This window comes from Hippoglossus hippoglossus, chromosome 21, assembly GCF_009819705.1.
Source record: "Hippoglossus hippoglossus isolate fHipHip1 chromosome 21, fHipHip1.pri, whole genome shotgun sequence".
NCBI lineage: Eukaryota > Metazoa > Chordata > Actinopteri > Pleuronectiformes > Pleuronectidae > Hippoglossus > Hippoglossus hippoglossus.
Genome location: NC_047171.1, coordinates 20065029 through 20079025, shown reverse-complemented (window position 1 = coordinate 20079025; position 13997 = coordinate 20065029). Strand labels below are relative to the sequence as shown.

The 13997-nt window shown below is 41.0% G+C and overlaps 1 protein-coding gene across 1 annotated transcript in view; it reads right to left on the bottom strand.

Moving 5' to 3' along the window:
- Positions 1–13997, bottom strand: part of slc49a4 (solute carrier family 49 member 4) — a 47628-nt gene that overhangs the window by 13908 nt on the left and 19723 nt on the right. Inside the window, exons 5-6 of the mRNA XM_034573892.1 lie at positions 13680–13788; positions 6164–6231 (exon numbers count right to left, since the gene is read on the bottom strand). Of these exons, the coding sequence (XP_034429783.1) occupies positions 6164–6231; positions 13680–13788 (177 nt within the window). The remainder of the gene's footprint in view (positions 1–6163; positions 6232–13679; positions 13789–13997) is intronic.

Sequence of the window (13997 nt, the reverse complement as noted above, 5' to 3'; positions counted from 1 at the left end):
TCAGAAACAAGAGGCATCCTTCATAAACAATGAGCAGCCATGTAATTTCTCAGTGTCTGCCGCTTCTGTGACTTGTGTCATCTTCTATTACGGGAGACATGCATTGTTTCAGAGAACAGCAAGATCATTTCCTCCTTCCACTTGTTTCCGAGTGTGTCGATTGTACTTGTCATTACACAAGCAGACACTGTTCCCAGAGTTGATTCAATTTGTCTCACCGGCTAAACAGACAGACTTGAGATGTGCGTTGCGTTATATTGTGGAAGACAAGAGATGTGGCCATTCTCAAACTCTGATCACCCGGCATCGTGGTTTTCCCTTTGTAGCTTTTTCCAAACACTCATAGTTCATTAGCTCCTCTGCTCCTCTGGGAAAGCATACATATGCTTACAAAAAGATTTGACGGAGCAACAGAAGCCTGTAGCAAAGACAGACACTAATTACTTTTGTTTTGTCGCTCACAGATGAGACGCTTAAGAGGAGAGAGCTGAACTTGACAATGAACTTATTGCACGAATAAAAAGAAATGCTGGAAACGGCTGATTAGCTTGGCGAAGTGTGAAGTTCTGTCAGTAGGCTGAGAGCCAGGGGAGGAGGGAAATCATGGTTTGGGCGGATAATGAGAACACCTCTGCTCAGAATATTCCAGGATGGCATTTTTAGATGCCACTAATGTCCTCTGGGATTTTATGAGCTGTCATTCACGGCCTCGACACATTACCGTTCGCAGGACATCCACAGGACACGCTACCTTTGGACTTCAAATCGTTGCGGGAGAATTTAGAGCAGAGCTGAGGGGCATAGCATGATGAATTCTGTCTTTTCTGATTAACAGATCTAAAGTCATCAAATTTTCTGAGCTGGTTGAGCTGAAAAAGGCAGCCGAGTCAGAGCTTGCCGCTACACAGAGATGCCTCGTTCCTCTGCCCACAGCAACACTCCTCAAATCTGCATCACGCATCTGCCACTGGCTGGCTCACGTCCACGACCCTTCAACCTCCCCCCGGTGCCAGAGAGGGATAAAAATCCTTAGCTTGCACACAGCCAAACTCTCATCTCTTTACATAGAGGATCACAGGCTACTCCCCCGTATCAGTTCCAATCGATCCTCTGGGCAGAATCACCATAAGTAGCTTATTTTGCGTACTCAACCTCTGACGGCCCCTGAGTCCACTTGATAAAGAGCTTGGTCACTGATTGCCAAGATAAGTCATGTGCCACATAGTTTGAATAAGAAGCGATTCAAATGAGCAGAATATGGATTTTGAAAACCACTGGATTAGAGCAGAGCTAAATATTTATGTTTTTAATGGTATTTATTTTTATTGGCCTGCAATATTTTCTTACTGATAACAAATTCTATAAAAGACAAACCCAACAGTCAATGCCACAAACAAGTAATGCCTGTGTTGTCAAAGCCTTGTTTACCCCCTTGTGCCACAGAGCGCTATTGTAATCCAAAAACACTCAACACTTCAGTGAGTTGCCCTGTTGCACTGATTGAAATGTTCCTTAATTATCACGAACATGGCCAACATACTTAATTTCTGGATAGTGGGAGGGCGTGGAAACGTGTTGTTCATCTTTATAAACAGTCTATAAGTCAATCTCCCATAAAGAAAATTACCTTTTGTATAACAAATCTGCATCTCACTAGTTTATGTACTGTTAAAGAAAAACATGCCACAAATGTGTGAAAGTAGTGAAATATCTTGTTGGTTTTTCTGTTTTCATAGAATTTATAGACAATAAAGGAAATTACGAAATGACATTGAACAAGAAAACACTTCTCTCCAGTATTGCAAGTCTGGGAGAGCAAATGCCAATAAATTGCTGGAGGACTGCTAACTCACTAATAAAGGTATCGTTTAGTGTAATTCAGATGCCAGTTACACTACTCAGTGAGTAAAGAGGGTCATATCATCTCATGAGGCAATGTCAGAATTAAATGCCAATCTTTTACACTCCTCTTACAGGATTTATTGGCCATAAAGATGGGATCGGAATCAGATTCCATTTTCTGCTCCTCTTCCAGTGCCTGCAGGGTATGATGAAATATTATCCGTGTGATATTATCATTTGGGGCTGTCTGTTTTTCGTGAGGGAGTTGCAGTAAATACCCAAATAGATGTAGACGGCATAATAAGATGACCAGTGTGCAATCACAGGTCCCTGTTTGCAGGAAGCAGCTTATACTCATTTGTTTTTGCTCGACCTGGTCCCATTAACCTGGAGTGTTGTCTGGCGAAGACCTTTGTGATGAGTAGGGGAATAACATGGCTCCGTTTTCTGACACCTCCGCTCTCCCCTCTTTTCCAAGGGCTTGTAATGGTAAGATAATGAGGGACCCCTAGTATTTATTCTTCCCCTCCTCAATCTGAGAGAAAAAAAAACAGCCTCCTCCAATCAGCCTCTACCAAGGCAACACAATCAAACAGTTGCCAGATGTTTTGTCAAATGTTTCCATGACGGGTGCCACACCTTGGAGCATCCTCCACTAGCGACAGAGCCTGCTGCATTAAGCTCCCTGCCATTCAACTGGCAAGACACAGGCAATGAAATAATGTTTTTGGCAAAGGGCAACTGCTGATCCCCTAAGAAATGCAGCTTTGCAGCCACTTAAAATGTGAAACTGCAACACAAAGATCATTTAAAAGGGAGCCATTTTCTGGCCCCCTGTGGAAAACTGTGCTCAGCGTTGGCATGGTACTGTGCCAGCTGAGGGAGAGGGACGGCTAGCGGCATCTAATAAGTCACATCTAGACATTAACATCTTGAGGGCTTCTAGTGGGTGCACAGGGGACAAACATTGCTCTCTGCTCACTTCATTACCACAGGCTTTCTTGGGAATGTGTCTAATGATGCCACGTTACCGCAAGATGATGTAGAAGGAGAAGGAAAGAGCTGAGTGTTTAGTTTTAATGGAGTAGAGAGAGGAACAAGAAATTAAAAGCTAAAAAAAGGAAGTTGTCTGAATCGGAATCAGAGAACCGTGGTCATATTGCATCTAAGTTTCATTTCTTCATAGACTTTACGGTCAAAGAGGAGACATCCGCCCAATGACTAACGATACCAGGTCCGCTTCCTGTTTTACATCATCAACCACAAATCACAAGAGGCCAACACCTCAATTATTATCTATGTCAGCATTAGATTATTAGACAGATAGGCGTACAGTGAAAGGGTGTAAGGTTAAATAGTAATTAAATATATAACTTTGAATTTCTGAAATACCTACAATGAAATAATTATGTATGTAAGTTGTGTAACTACTTTTTAAAAGTGTATTCACTTTCATTGTGATCACATCCATCAACCTGAATTTAATAAATCCGTAACTTTCCATTTCAGCTTTTAGCCACACACACATAAACACCACTTTTCAAAACCAGCCGACAATCAATAGATTCAGAAAGCTGGCCTCACATTTTAAGGGTGAGTGAGGAAAACTGGAGTTGAAATAACAATGGAAAACTATGATGTGTATTTGCTTTGGGGTCAAATAAGGAAGACAGCTTTTTGTCATCTTTGACTTTTTGTCCACAGAGTAAACTTTTAGACCTTTATTCGTGATCATTAAATAGTTATGATCAATAGCTCACTGCAAAAGTGCAGGAATCTCAGCCTCCCTGGTGATTAGGTAGCATTTATGGAGCCGCAGTCATATCAATACACTGATACTTGAGACATGTTTGTTTTCATACTGCAGATAATGCCCTGTCTTCACATAAACAGACAACGCATAATATACATACACAAAAATATCTAAAATCTTCCAGATATTAGGGAGTAAAAGATTTCTGATACTGCTATATCAGCTGATACTGTATATATTAACAATAATTTTACTTGTGGGACTTTGCAGCGTGGAATATTGATGATATTTTGGCCAGCGCTTGCTAACGCTACACTGACGAAATCTCTTCTTCTTTGCAATCTTAAAAACAGTACTTGCCAGTGGCAGTACAGCTTTTGGAAATGCGAAAAAGTGATTCCTGGGAAATTAAAATTTGTAGCATGGCATCGGATCGTTGCATAGACCCGCGTATTCATCAAAGCCAGACCTGGCATTTTCAACATCTCTAAAAATAAACATAATTATTTTTTTTATTTACTTTAATTTGTAAATAAACGTTTTTATATATGTGTATAACAGAAAAAGTTAACGCACATACCGTAATGTTAGTGAAGCTCTCATATCAACAAATTCTAAACTGGACACAACTCACCGACATAATCAGTAAGTTCAAACTCATCCTACCAACCATGTGTAGTTGAACATAGAGCAAATAACATGCAGCCAATTCTTGAAGCTCAATTTCATTTAACTATCAAATGAAGCATCAAAGAAAGAATAATCCTTGGACTCAGAGTCAATGTAATCAACACCGATAATTCAACAGCTCTGTTTACATACACTCATCTTGTGCAGAAAACAGTTTCATTGATTATCAGTGGGAGTTATGGGCTCATTTCCCTGATTACAACTTAAAGAAAACAGTGGGGCTGCCTGGAAGTGCTGATTTGGCGTCAGCCTGCGATAAACATACAGTGGGCTCCAAAACTCTGATATAACTTTTCCTTATTCTAAGTGAATGGGTAAAGTGGCCTCAGACCTTTGGACTCCACTGTATATCTGTCAGAGCAGGGATGGAGGGGCTGCTTTTGCAGACTCCACACTTCGTCTCCGCAGTGTGGCTCGTTATTCATCGAGGGAGGTGAAGTGGCAGATGCATTAGAGTCGATTCCCCTCACTCTATCGCAGTGTTGCTGGATTCGGATCGTATATTAAAAGGAGAGTAGATTAGATGAAGAGAGCAAGAGAGAGACCTCACCTTAACTCAAGTCAACCACTTTTCTATAGAACAGATGTATTATGTTATTAATGGGTTATAAACAGTCCAGCTTTCCTAGTGTCTAAATTACAAGTATATGCATACCAAGTGACCACTGTGAGGAAGATTCAAATGGAACAATCTTATTATCTTGTTATTCAGGTAACAGAGACAAAGGCAAAGCAATCACGTAGAAACAAATTTCCTTCAGGGGACCATAAAGTCTAGAACTTAAATTGATTATCTCTACATTTAAAGGACAGTTTGTTCTATTTTGGTGCTTTATTACATCAAATCGACAATAATTCCTGGAACAGGTGGTTTTTGACAGTGTGTCAACCTTCAGGTTGCAGATAGGTTGGATTTGTGCCTGTCACTAATCAAATGATGTTCTTCTCCCGTTTGAGTGACTTTAAACAACATAAACCATTCAAACATATTTTAAGTCATTTTTACTTCTCTAAATTGAGCTCCAGTAGTTCCCAACATTATTGTTAATGGTTAACATTTTTAACCCTTAAAAATTGTCTATTTCTGACCATTAATAATTTTTTACACAAAGAGGTAAAACTATCCAGTATTTTATAAAGGGAAGAAAAAATCCCCTTTTGTAGCAAAAATATGTATTTTCTTGTCCAATAATCTTACAAACCTTTTTAGGGTCCTGAGTCAGAGGTTAGGAACCAGTGATATACACCACTTGATTACATATTTTTGCTTCAGCAAGTACTTTTTCATGGTACTTTCAACAAATGTGTGTTCTTGACCTTTAAGAGTAGAGTAAAAGAATCTAAAAATGTTTTTACTGCTCCTGTTCAAAGATTTTCAACATTCTTCCTCACTGTGTTAAAGGATAATTCCACTTCATTTCAACTGGGCGTATTTCCTATAAATGTGGCTCAATGTGAACAGCTAACTCTATATTTATCACCTCCATTGAATATATTGTAGGAAACAAGTATTCCGACCCACCGAGGTCTGTACATGTAAATGAGGGGTTACAGTTAAAGCTTATTTTCTAATTTGATGCCTCAGCGGGTCCATCAAGTTCTCAGTGAGCTGGGTGGTATTAGCCTAATAATCAGACTGAATTGCCATTTTGTTTTCAACACTGAGTTACATAATAACATGGATGAGTAAGCTGTGTACAGGCTACCCAGGTCCATGGAGTCTGTTTTGGGGAAATGTTAATTAGGGAGCCCATTCTAGGGAAGGTCTGCTACACATCAGCAGTCTAAACTCGCTTCACCAATCATATGGTATAACTTCATGTTGAAAACCAACAAAGGGAGACAGTTACGTCATAAAAAAAACAAAGTATCACTTACCTGGCCATTGCCACTCCGAACACACACCCGCCAACAGTCGACCAGAAACCAATCCAACCTGCATCCACCTGTGAAAAAAAGATAATGGGATGATGGAGGGTTAGAGTTACGAGAAAAGGCGAGGAAAGAGGGAGTAGAGTAGCAAAGGGAAGGTTATTCAGTGTTCAACATGCAATTCATGACTATGAGGACAGAGCTAGACAGGGAGCAAGTGTCTGCAGTCCACTGAGGCCTGTCAGTCAGTGGGTCTGGTAAATTGCCAGACAACATAAGTATAAGATGAGGTGTGTGTGTGTGTACAACAGACCGTTGTCTCTTCTTATTTAACCTGATAAAGGCCAACACATACACTTTGCCTTAAAGTCAGAAGAAAAAAATGTTATGGCCAAGGGACTGCGGCAGAATCAATATGAGGTGAAGTGCACGCACGCACGCGCGCGCACACACACACACACACACACACACACACACACACACACACACACACACACACACACACACACACACACACACACACACACACACACACACACACACACACACACACACACACACACACACACACACACACACACACACACACAAAGCCAATCAGTGTGTGGCACCTAGGCGAGAACGTATCCAAGTGCCAATGAAGGTGTTTGGTTCCCATCAATCTCCCCGAGGCAATAACTCACATTCGACCAAATTCAACCAGATGGGAGATGAGACGGCGAGGGAGCAGAATCTCAAGTAGGATCTGATGCTTTTTGTTTAATCACACTCTGCAACGACCTGTCAGGAAGGTCTATAATGAAGAAAAGTGGACTATCAAAGTTATTAAATGTAAAACTTATTCTGGCTGAGTAAGTGATGAATGCCAAAATGTTATTATATTTTATCTAAATTACACTGCAAGTGTTCTGTGTGGGCCAACCGCCTGTAACACGCTAAATACTAATCAGAAAAGCATGCGTGTGCCGCCGTGAGGTGAACTCCACCTCCACCGAACAAAATATTTGATTAGCCAACATTTTTGATACCCACTATCCCCATGGCACCTACTGTATACCTGCTGCTCATTATATATGCAGGCGATGCAGAGCCAATGCAAGGGTTTTTAAGACGGGTTATGTCACATCGGTTTGTGCACCAATTTAGGAAGCGAAACACAAATTGCTTGCCAAGCCATTTCAATTCTGAGATGCAAATTCTGATGTTTCATGTGCGGGTGGAGAGTTAATTAACTGCAATACTCTTAGTGCCTGGAACCCTAAAAAAAGACCAGATTTGAAGCTTAATCACGTCTGGTATAGTGCGATTGTGTCAATAAGCTGGAGAGGACTGTTTTTAGGATGGGAAAAGCCAGGTCTTCAGGCTCTCGACACATTAACGTGTTTGTTTTCGTTAATTTTCTCTCGCAGTCTCTTATTATAAGCCATTTTAAACCAATAACCAAAGACCTCATCCTTAGCTTTATACCCCAACATGGTATTCCTACTCCACTTTGCAAGTAATCCCAGGACATCCACACAACAGTCTGTAATAGTGTTCTGTCTGAAGGCAGGGCATATATTCTGATAAATTTAAACAGTGCTCCAGAACTCTGAAAGTGGTTTTGTGAGGGAATAAAAACAGAAAGACTGAAATCAAACTGAAAGAAGCGGGACACGTTGGATCGGCCTTCTAGTTCTGTGCACTCTAAATGGCTCATCTCCATAATGGGAACAATTACAAATGACTGATGATCCCAGTACGGCACCTGTTTCCTGAGTCGTACTCATTATGGTAATGCTAAGCTCTGTGCTCAGTCCTTCCGTCTGCAGGTCGAACACATTTCCACCCCGCAGAGCTCACAGAACAGATGCTCAAACCTCAGCAGGCCACTGCTTTTACACGATCTTTTACAATCCCGCTTCCACATCAGATCCAAAGCAAGAATTACACACTTAAGCATTATCAGAGCATAACCTAACTCCCATCTCACCTATAATCACAGACACAATTGGCTGAATGGATCACTGCATGTATAAGAAGAGGTAAAGGTGTTCCTAATAAAGTGCGTGGTGAGGTGGACCATAGACTGTATAAGATGGGTGACATTAAAGCTCTGAAAAGTGCAGCCAAAGCATCTCACTCACTCTCTGGTTACTGGCTGCAGAATAGGTCATAAACCCAGCCTCCTTCATGTTCATGGAGGGGACATGGGTCAAATGAAAAAGTTGAAATAAATTTTAATTTAATTTTCAGTAGGATCTTGATACGACTGCTCCATTCCCTGATCACTACTGACAAGACTCTGGCCTATGATGTCATCATCAGGGCAAGATAGTAGCCTTCATATCCAGCATATTTTGACTTCATTTCTGGAAAGGAGGAGGAAGTGGAGACGCATTTTACATCTTTCCCTTATTCAGTTCAATTTCTGGATGGACCGTGTCAATATAAAGTGAAAAGGTTTCCCCCAAATGCACCTATATCTGTGCCCTATAACAACAAGGGCTGGGGTTGAGAAGGTGGTGTGTGGCATTTAGCTGCAACACCCAGCTGTTACTCTTCCCACCACAGCTTCACCCGGAATCAATCCAGGTTCCTAATTATGCATTTTCCACCATGACAGATGTGACCAGAGCGCTGGATTGGTGTTGGATCAGTTTTTGGCATCTGTAGTGCTCTCTTTCTCCTATTTTACTCAATTGTTTTAGGGTCCTCAGCTGTTGAATGGGCACATGTTTTTGTTTTCCATCCAATAGATGGCAACATTTGTCTCTTTCTTCTATTTAATGACATCTGCTCCTGCTGCCTCAAAGGTCACCTTTCAGAGAGACTGCATGGCTGTCTGTGAAGACAGATGACAGAAGTATCTTTATCTTTTAAGAACCCTGAAGAAACAGCTAAAATAAATGCTGTCAAAGATTTGGGGAGGGTAGAGAATAAAGGATAGAAGAAGCAAGAGCTGGAAACCAGCTACAGATTAATGTCAAATAGATGTCAAATAGAACCCTGAAAACAACATTTGATATCTGAAATCAAAAATTCTATATTCGAAATGAGCACGACAGCATGCAGCACCAGACCCCCTGCTGTGAAACTAAGAGTACATATACAGGAAAGGGAGGGAAAGAAAGAGACCTCCAATTTTAGGCGGAAACCTTCAACAAGGACAGACGGTGTAAATAAACCAAGATAGCTGGAAATTGATATGTATTTGAGGTGCATCACAGCATGTGCACTTAGGCAAAAAATGAGCATACTTGCATCCTGCCCATTTGGAGCTGGTAAGATAAGCGGTGAGCGATAGATGGAGGTAAGCTTTGTATAATAACAGACTTACACAGGCTACACAAAAAGAGTGGGCTTGGCTCCAGTTTAATACACCAATTATCAGTAAAGGAAAGGAGCATCCAACCGCACCAAAATTAACAAATTGTAGGTAAGCATTAGGAAATTAATAAAACATATAAAATTGTCCTTTGGACCTGACAGATTCAACAAACTTACAGCAGATAGGAAAACAGGATTAGTTACTGAGCACTCAAATATAGTTCCTTTAATGCTTTTGCTGGTTGTTTTGTGCTACATTTCCCACTCTGCATACACAACTTAGCTTTCGACAAAGCTATCAGAGCATTGTCTTTCATGGCCACCTTCAGAGAAACGTTAGTTGGCTCACCCACTCTCCAGACTTGGTTTCTCTGACGTGTGTCCCGCGGGTCACTGTCCTTGGAGGACAGGCTGATTACCCACCTTTCCTTCATTTTTTACATTTGATGTCAGGAAGGACCTGTTTTCTAGTGTGCTAGAGATTGGCTCGGTCCCCAATTTTCTGTCCGAATCCGTCTGCAGCCAGCCCAACCCGAACCAGACGGGAATTCAGTTTTTTGGTGCCAAAACCTGAGCTGAGCCCTAATATAGTTTCAAACCTGTTGACAAAATCCGTTCAAAGATTGAATCGGGTATCCACACTCTAGCATGTGTCTGTGCTGCCACATAGATATATGCGATGCAAGCAAAGTTAGGCAATGGAACTACAACGAAGTTCTGCAATGCATGAGGTGAACCCATTCAATCTGAATGGGGTACCATTGAAGTCTCCAATGTGGTCTAAGGGTGCTTGAGTACTTATGAGGCATAGTGAGATTCAACAAAAAGACAAATCAGTATTTGTTTTCCCACAGTTCAATTTGACTTGGAGAACAAACTGTGCGTGAAGAACAAAGCAAACTTTCAGAACTCTTCTGTTGCATTCGTACTCCTCCAACTCACCTTGGAAGACTGAATAATTTATTTATTTTTAACCTCAAAGTTTTGTACCAAAGAGATCCTGTAACATACCTCACCTCACTTCAACATGCTCTTATTCATCTCCTTAACTAACATGGATAAAAGAAATGTGGAGGAGAAAAAAAAACTCTTTTGAGAACAAATGAAAGATTTGGCGTGCGCTCTGCTCCCTCTTGACAGGCGTATAAAGAGAGAGGTGCGACTGGAAGTGTCTCATCCGCCGCTCTCCTGTATGTGATATCCTCTTAAGTGGCACCTGTTTGATGACAACCTTGAAAAAATCCTCAGTTTGTCTTTCAACATACTGCTGCGTTGAAACCTGAAAGATTCAAACAGTACAAAGCTTTTTTTCTTTGACCTGCACCTTAAAACCAGCCCTACTTAACTTCCTATTTTGACTATCTCAGACTGAAGATAAAGAGCGGGCATGCAAATGGTGAATTGCAATTGATGGGGTCAAACACAAAAGATGGACAGAAGCGCGGAGTCTTTCCTCTTTTAGGATTCCTGGGAATATGACTCAATCTGTTGTTTGTACAGTAAATTACTTTCTGAACATTAAAGAGGGCAAGAGCAAGTCGATAAAGCACTACAGACAAGCTCAGCTGTCAGGAGGCCTTCTACTTCACTGAAATACACCTCTCATGTCAGTTAAGGACTCCTGGAGAATTATTCCTCAAGTCATCTCCAGTATTTTATATATGTTTCTTTCGGTGCATTGACTTTAAGAAGCATGAAGCTCCAGTAATGTTTGACGGATTAGTCATGACACAAATGTAATGACAACATGACGCCTCTCGCTTTATACTTGTGCTTGAGGTGCCATGATTAGGTGAAGTCTTCTCCTAAATGATTGGTGTTGTAGCTGAGAAAAATGCAACCAAACCACGGGAAAAGGCCAAGAAGAAGAGGAAACACTAACAGAATGGCTTTAGCTCTTTTTTTACTCCATGAGCACCGCTTCAGGCCTGTGCATGCTTCTTTGCCTTGACAAACCATTTGCGGAGGTTTTTTAATAGTTTTCTGCAGAATACCTTATCTTTACCAACAGTCTCTGCAATCTCCCGAGAGGTGCCATCTGGGCATCTCTTTGCTCCCTCATTGATGAGGGGTCATAGAAATGTCTGTAGCGACAGACCTGTTCGCAGGTCTTATCTTATGTTCAGCTCAGTCTACGTTGCGCAAAACACTTGATGCGCACCAAGTCAAAAAAAATTGGGTGGTGCGGACCAGCCGAGACAAAACCACATGCCAGTTTCTGAAAATGTTTCTATAATGCAACACTGAGACCAAGAGAAACCACACTGGTATTTATCCCTTTGTTCATCTGAGTTGGCTACATTTGTGAAAGGCTCAGATTGGAAAATCAAATCTGGCAAATCAAATGGCAAGCTACTCTTGCTGCTTCCTTTTATGCATAAATACTTCCTTTCATTCTATTCTTGTTTGCAATGAATCCACCTGAAGGGTAACCAAGAGGAAAACTAAAGTGTTGGGCAGAATAAGTGCTGCCCTACTCTGCACATTTTCACAAAAAACGTCCAAAATAGAAGTATTGACAAAGGATTGAACCTTTTGGATGGAATGCTGTTTGAAATTGCTTCCCACACAAACATTTCTTGGAAACGTATGCGCTGAAGAAAACGCCCACTCACAGCTGCAGTGCCAAGAAAAGGATGAGAACCCTTTTGAATCACCTGTGTTTCCTGCAATAATTATCCATAAAATATAATCTGATCTTAATCTAGGTCACAGGTGTAGACAAACACAACGTGTGTAAGGTAATAACACTCAAATATAATCGTTTGTGTTGTTAATGAACATACCCAATAAACATTCACAGAACCTAGGGAAAAAGTAAGTGAAGACTTTGGATTTAATAAAACAAGTAGCTACAGCTCAGACCTGCACAATGCACGGGAGGAATTTTGGATCATTCTTCCGACAGAACTGCTTCAGTTCAGCCATTATCTTAGGGTGTCTGGTGTGAACGACTCTCTTAATATATTCCACAGCATCTTACGTTAGGTCTGGTCTCTGACTGAACCACTCCAAAAGATGGATTCTGTATTACTTTCATTTCAAAGATTAGAGTCATTGTGCTGCTGCATCACCTAACCTGGTGAACTATTGCTGGGCACAGCCATTCCAGAGCAAACTCTGGTGGAGGCCCACAGTGGTCCTGATGTCCGACCTGAGTGTAGGGGCGAAAGCCAAGCTGACATTGTGATGTAAGATGTCTGGATAAACTTGGGAATTCACTGTTCCCTCAATAATGTCGAGTTGTCCAATCCTTGAGCAAAAGCAGTCCCAAATCATAATCTTTGCTTCACCATGCTTCACCTTTGGGATGAGGTTTGTTGGTATGCAGTGCCCTTTTCACACCATACTTAGCTGTGTGTTCTTCCCCAACAACTCAACTGTAGTCCACAAAACATTTTTCCAGTAGGATTATGCAGTTTCAATGTGCTCTTTGGAATACTAGTTATTTATGAGAAAAGTTGTTTCCTCCGTCACGTCCTGCCATGAGCACTGCGCACACGCACCATGATTTGCATACGGTGGAGTGATGAACAAAGACGTTAACCAGCTCCAATGAATCTTTTATGTTTTTAGCAGTTTCTTTTCCACATTGTGCCTTTGGAGTCATCTTAGCTGGACTCGTAGAAAAAGTAGTCACAGAGTTAGAGCATCTCTTTTTATAGACAATTCGTCTGTGAACGGATGAATATCTACACTCAGATAACGCCTTTCCAGCTTTTTCCAAATCAACAATTCCTGATAAGACGTCCTCGGAAATCTTTCTTTTGCAAGTCACTGTTCACATAAGCAGATGCATCTTGTGAACAGCAAATTCAAAATGTTCAAAGTGGTTTTTTTTCTCTAATCGACATCTCCAATCTTTTTTCATTGGCTCCTGCTTCACTGTATGTATGACTTTAGTACCGGGATTCACATACGTCCAACCTACATAGTGAATATATTAATGATGTTTTCAGTATGGACAACAAGAATATAATGATTTATGTTTCATTGGTTAAAATAGATTGGGTTTGCTCATTGAAGATCTGACCATATTTTAAGACAAATGTATACATAAATTAAGATAATTTAAAAGTGACCTTGGTTTGCTGATGTTCTTTTTATACAAACCTAATACATTAACAAGATTAAAAGCGATATGTTATTCTATCGTGTGCGTGCGTGCGTGCGTGCGTGCGTGCGTGTGTTTGTGTGTGTATCTGCTGCTTACCTGACTGACTTTAGCCGGAGTAAGGACCATGTCAAGGACTCCTGTCCAGCCTGCAATCACTCCTGTGGGGACCGCATAGGCCAGCGCTACCATCAGGAACCGAAAGTTACTGCGGGGGACAAACACACATTAGACATTCACGAGTAGGCTCAGGAAAAATAGTCTAACTAAATTGTTTATGTACTGACTCTTCCAACAATAGGATGTGTTTTCTGAAAGGTGTATTTTGCAATGATTAGATTACGTTGTTAAATCTTCTATAACACTCTGGACAACATAGCGGTCAGTGAAAAGACGGAGGGTTATTATGCTCAACTC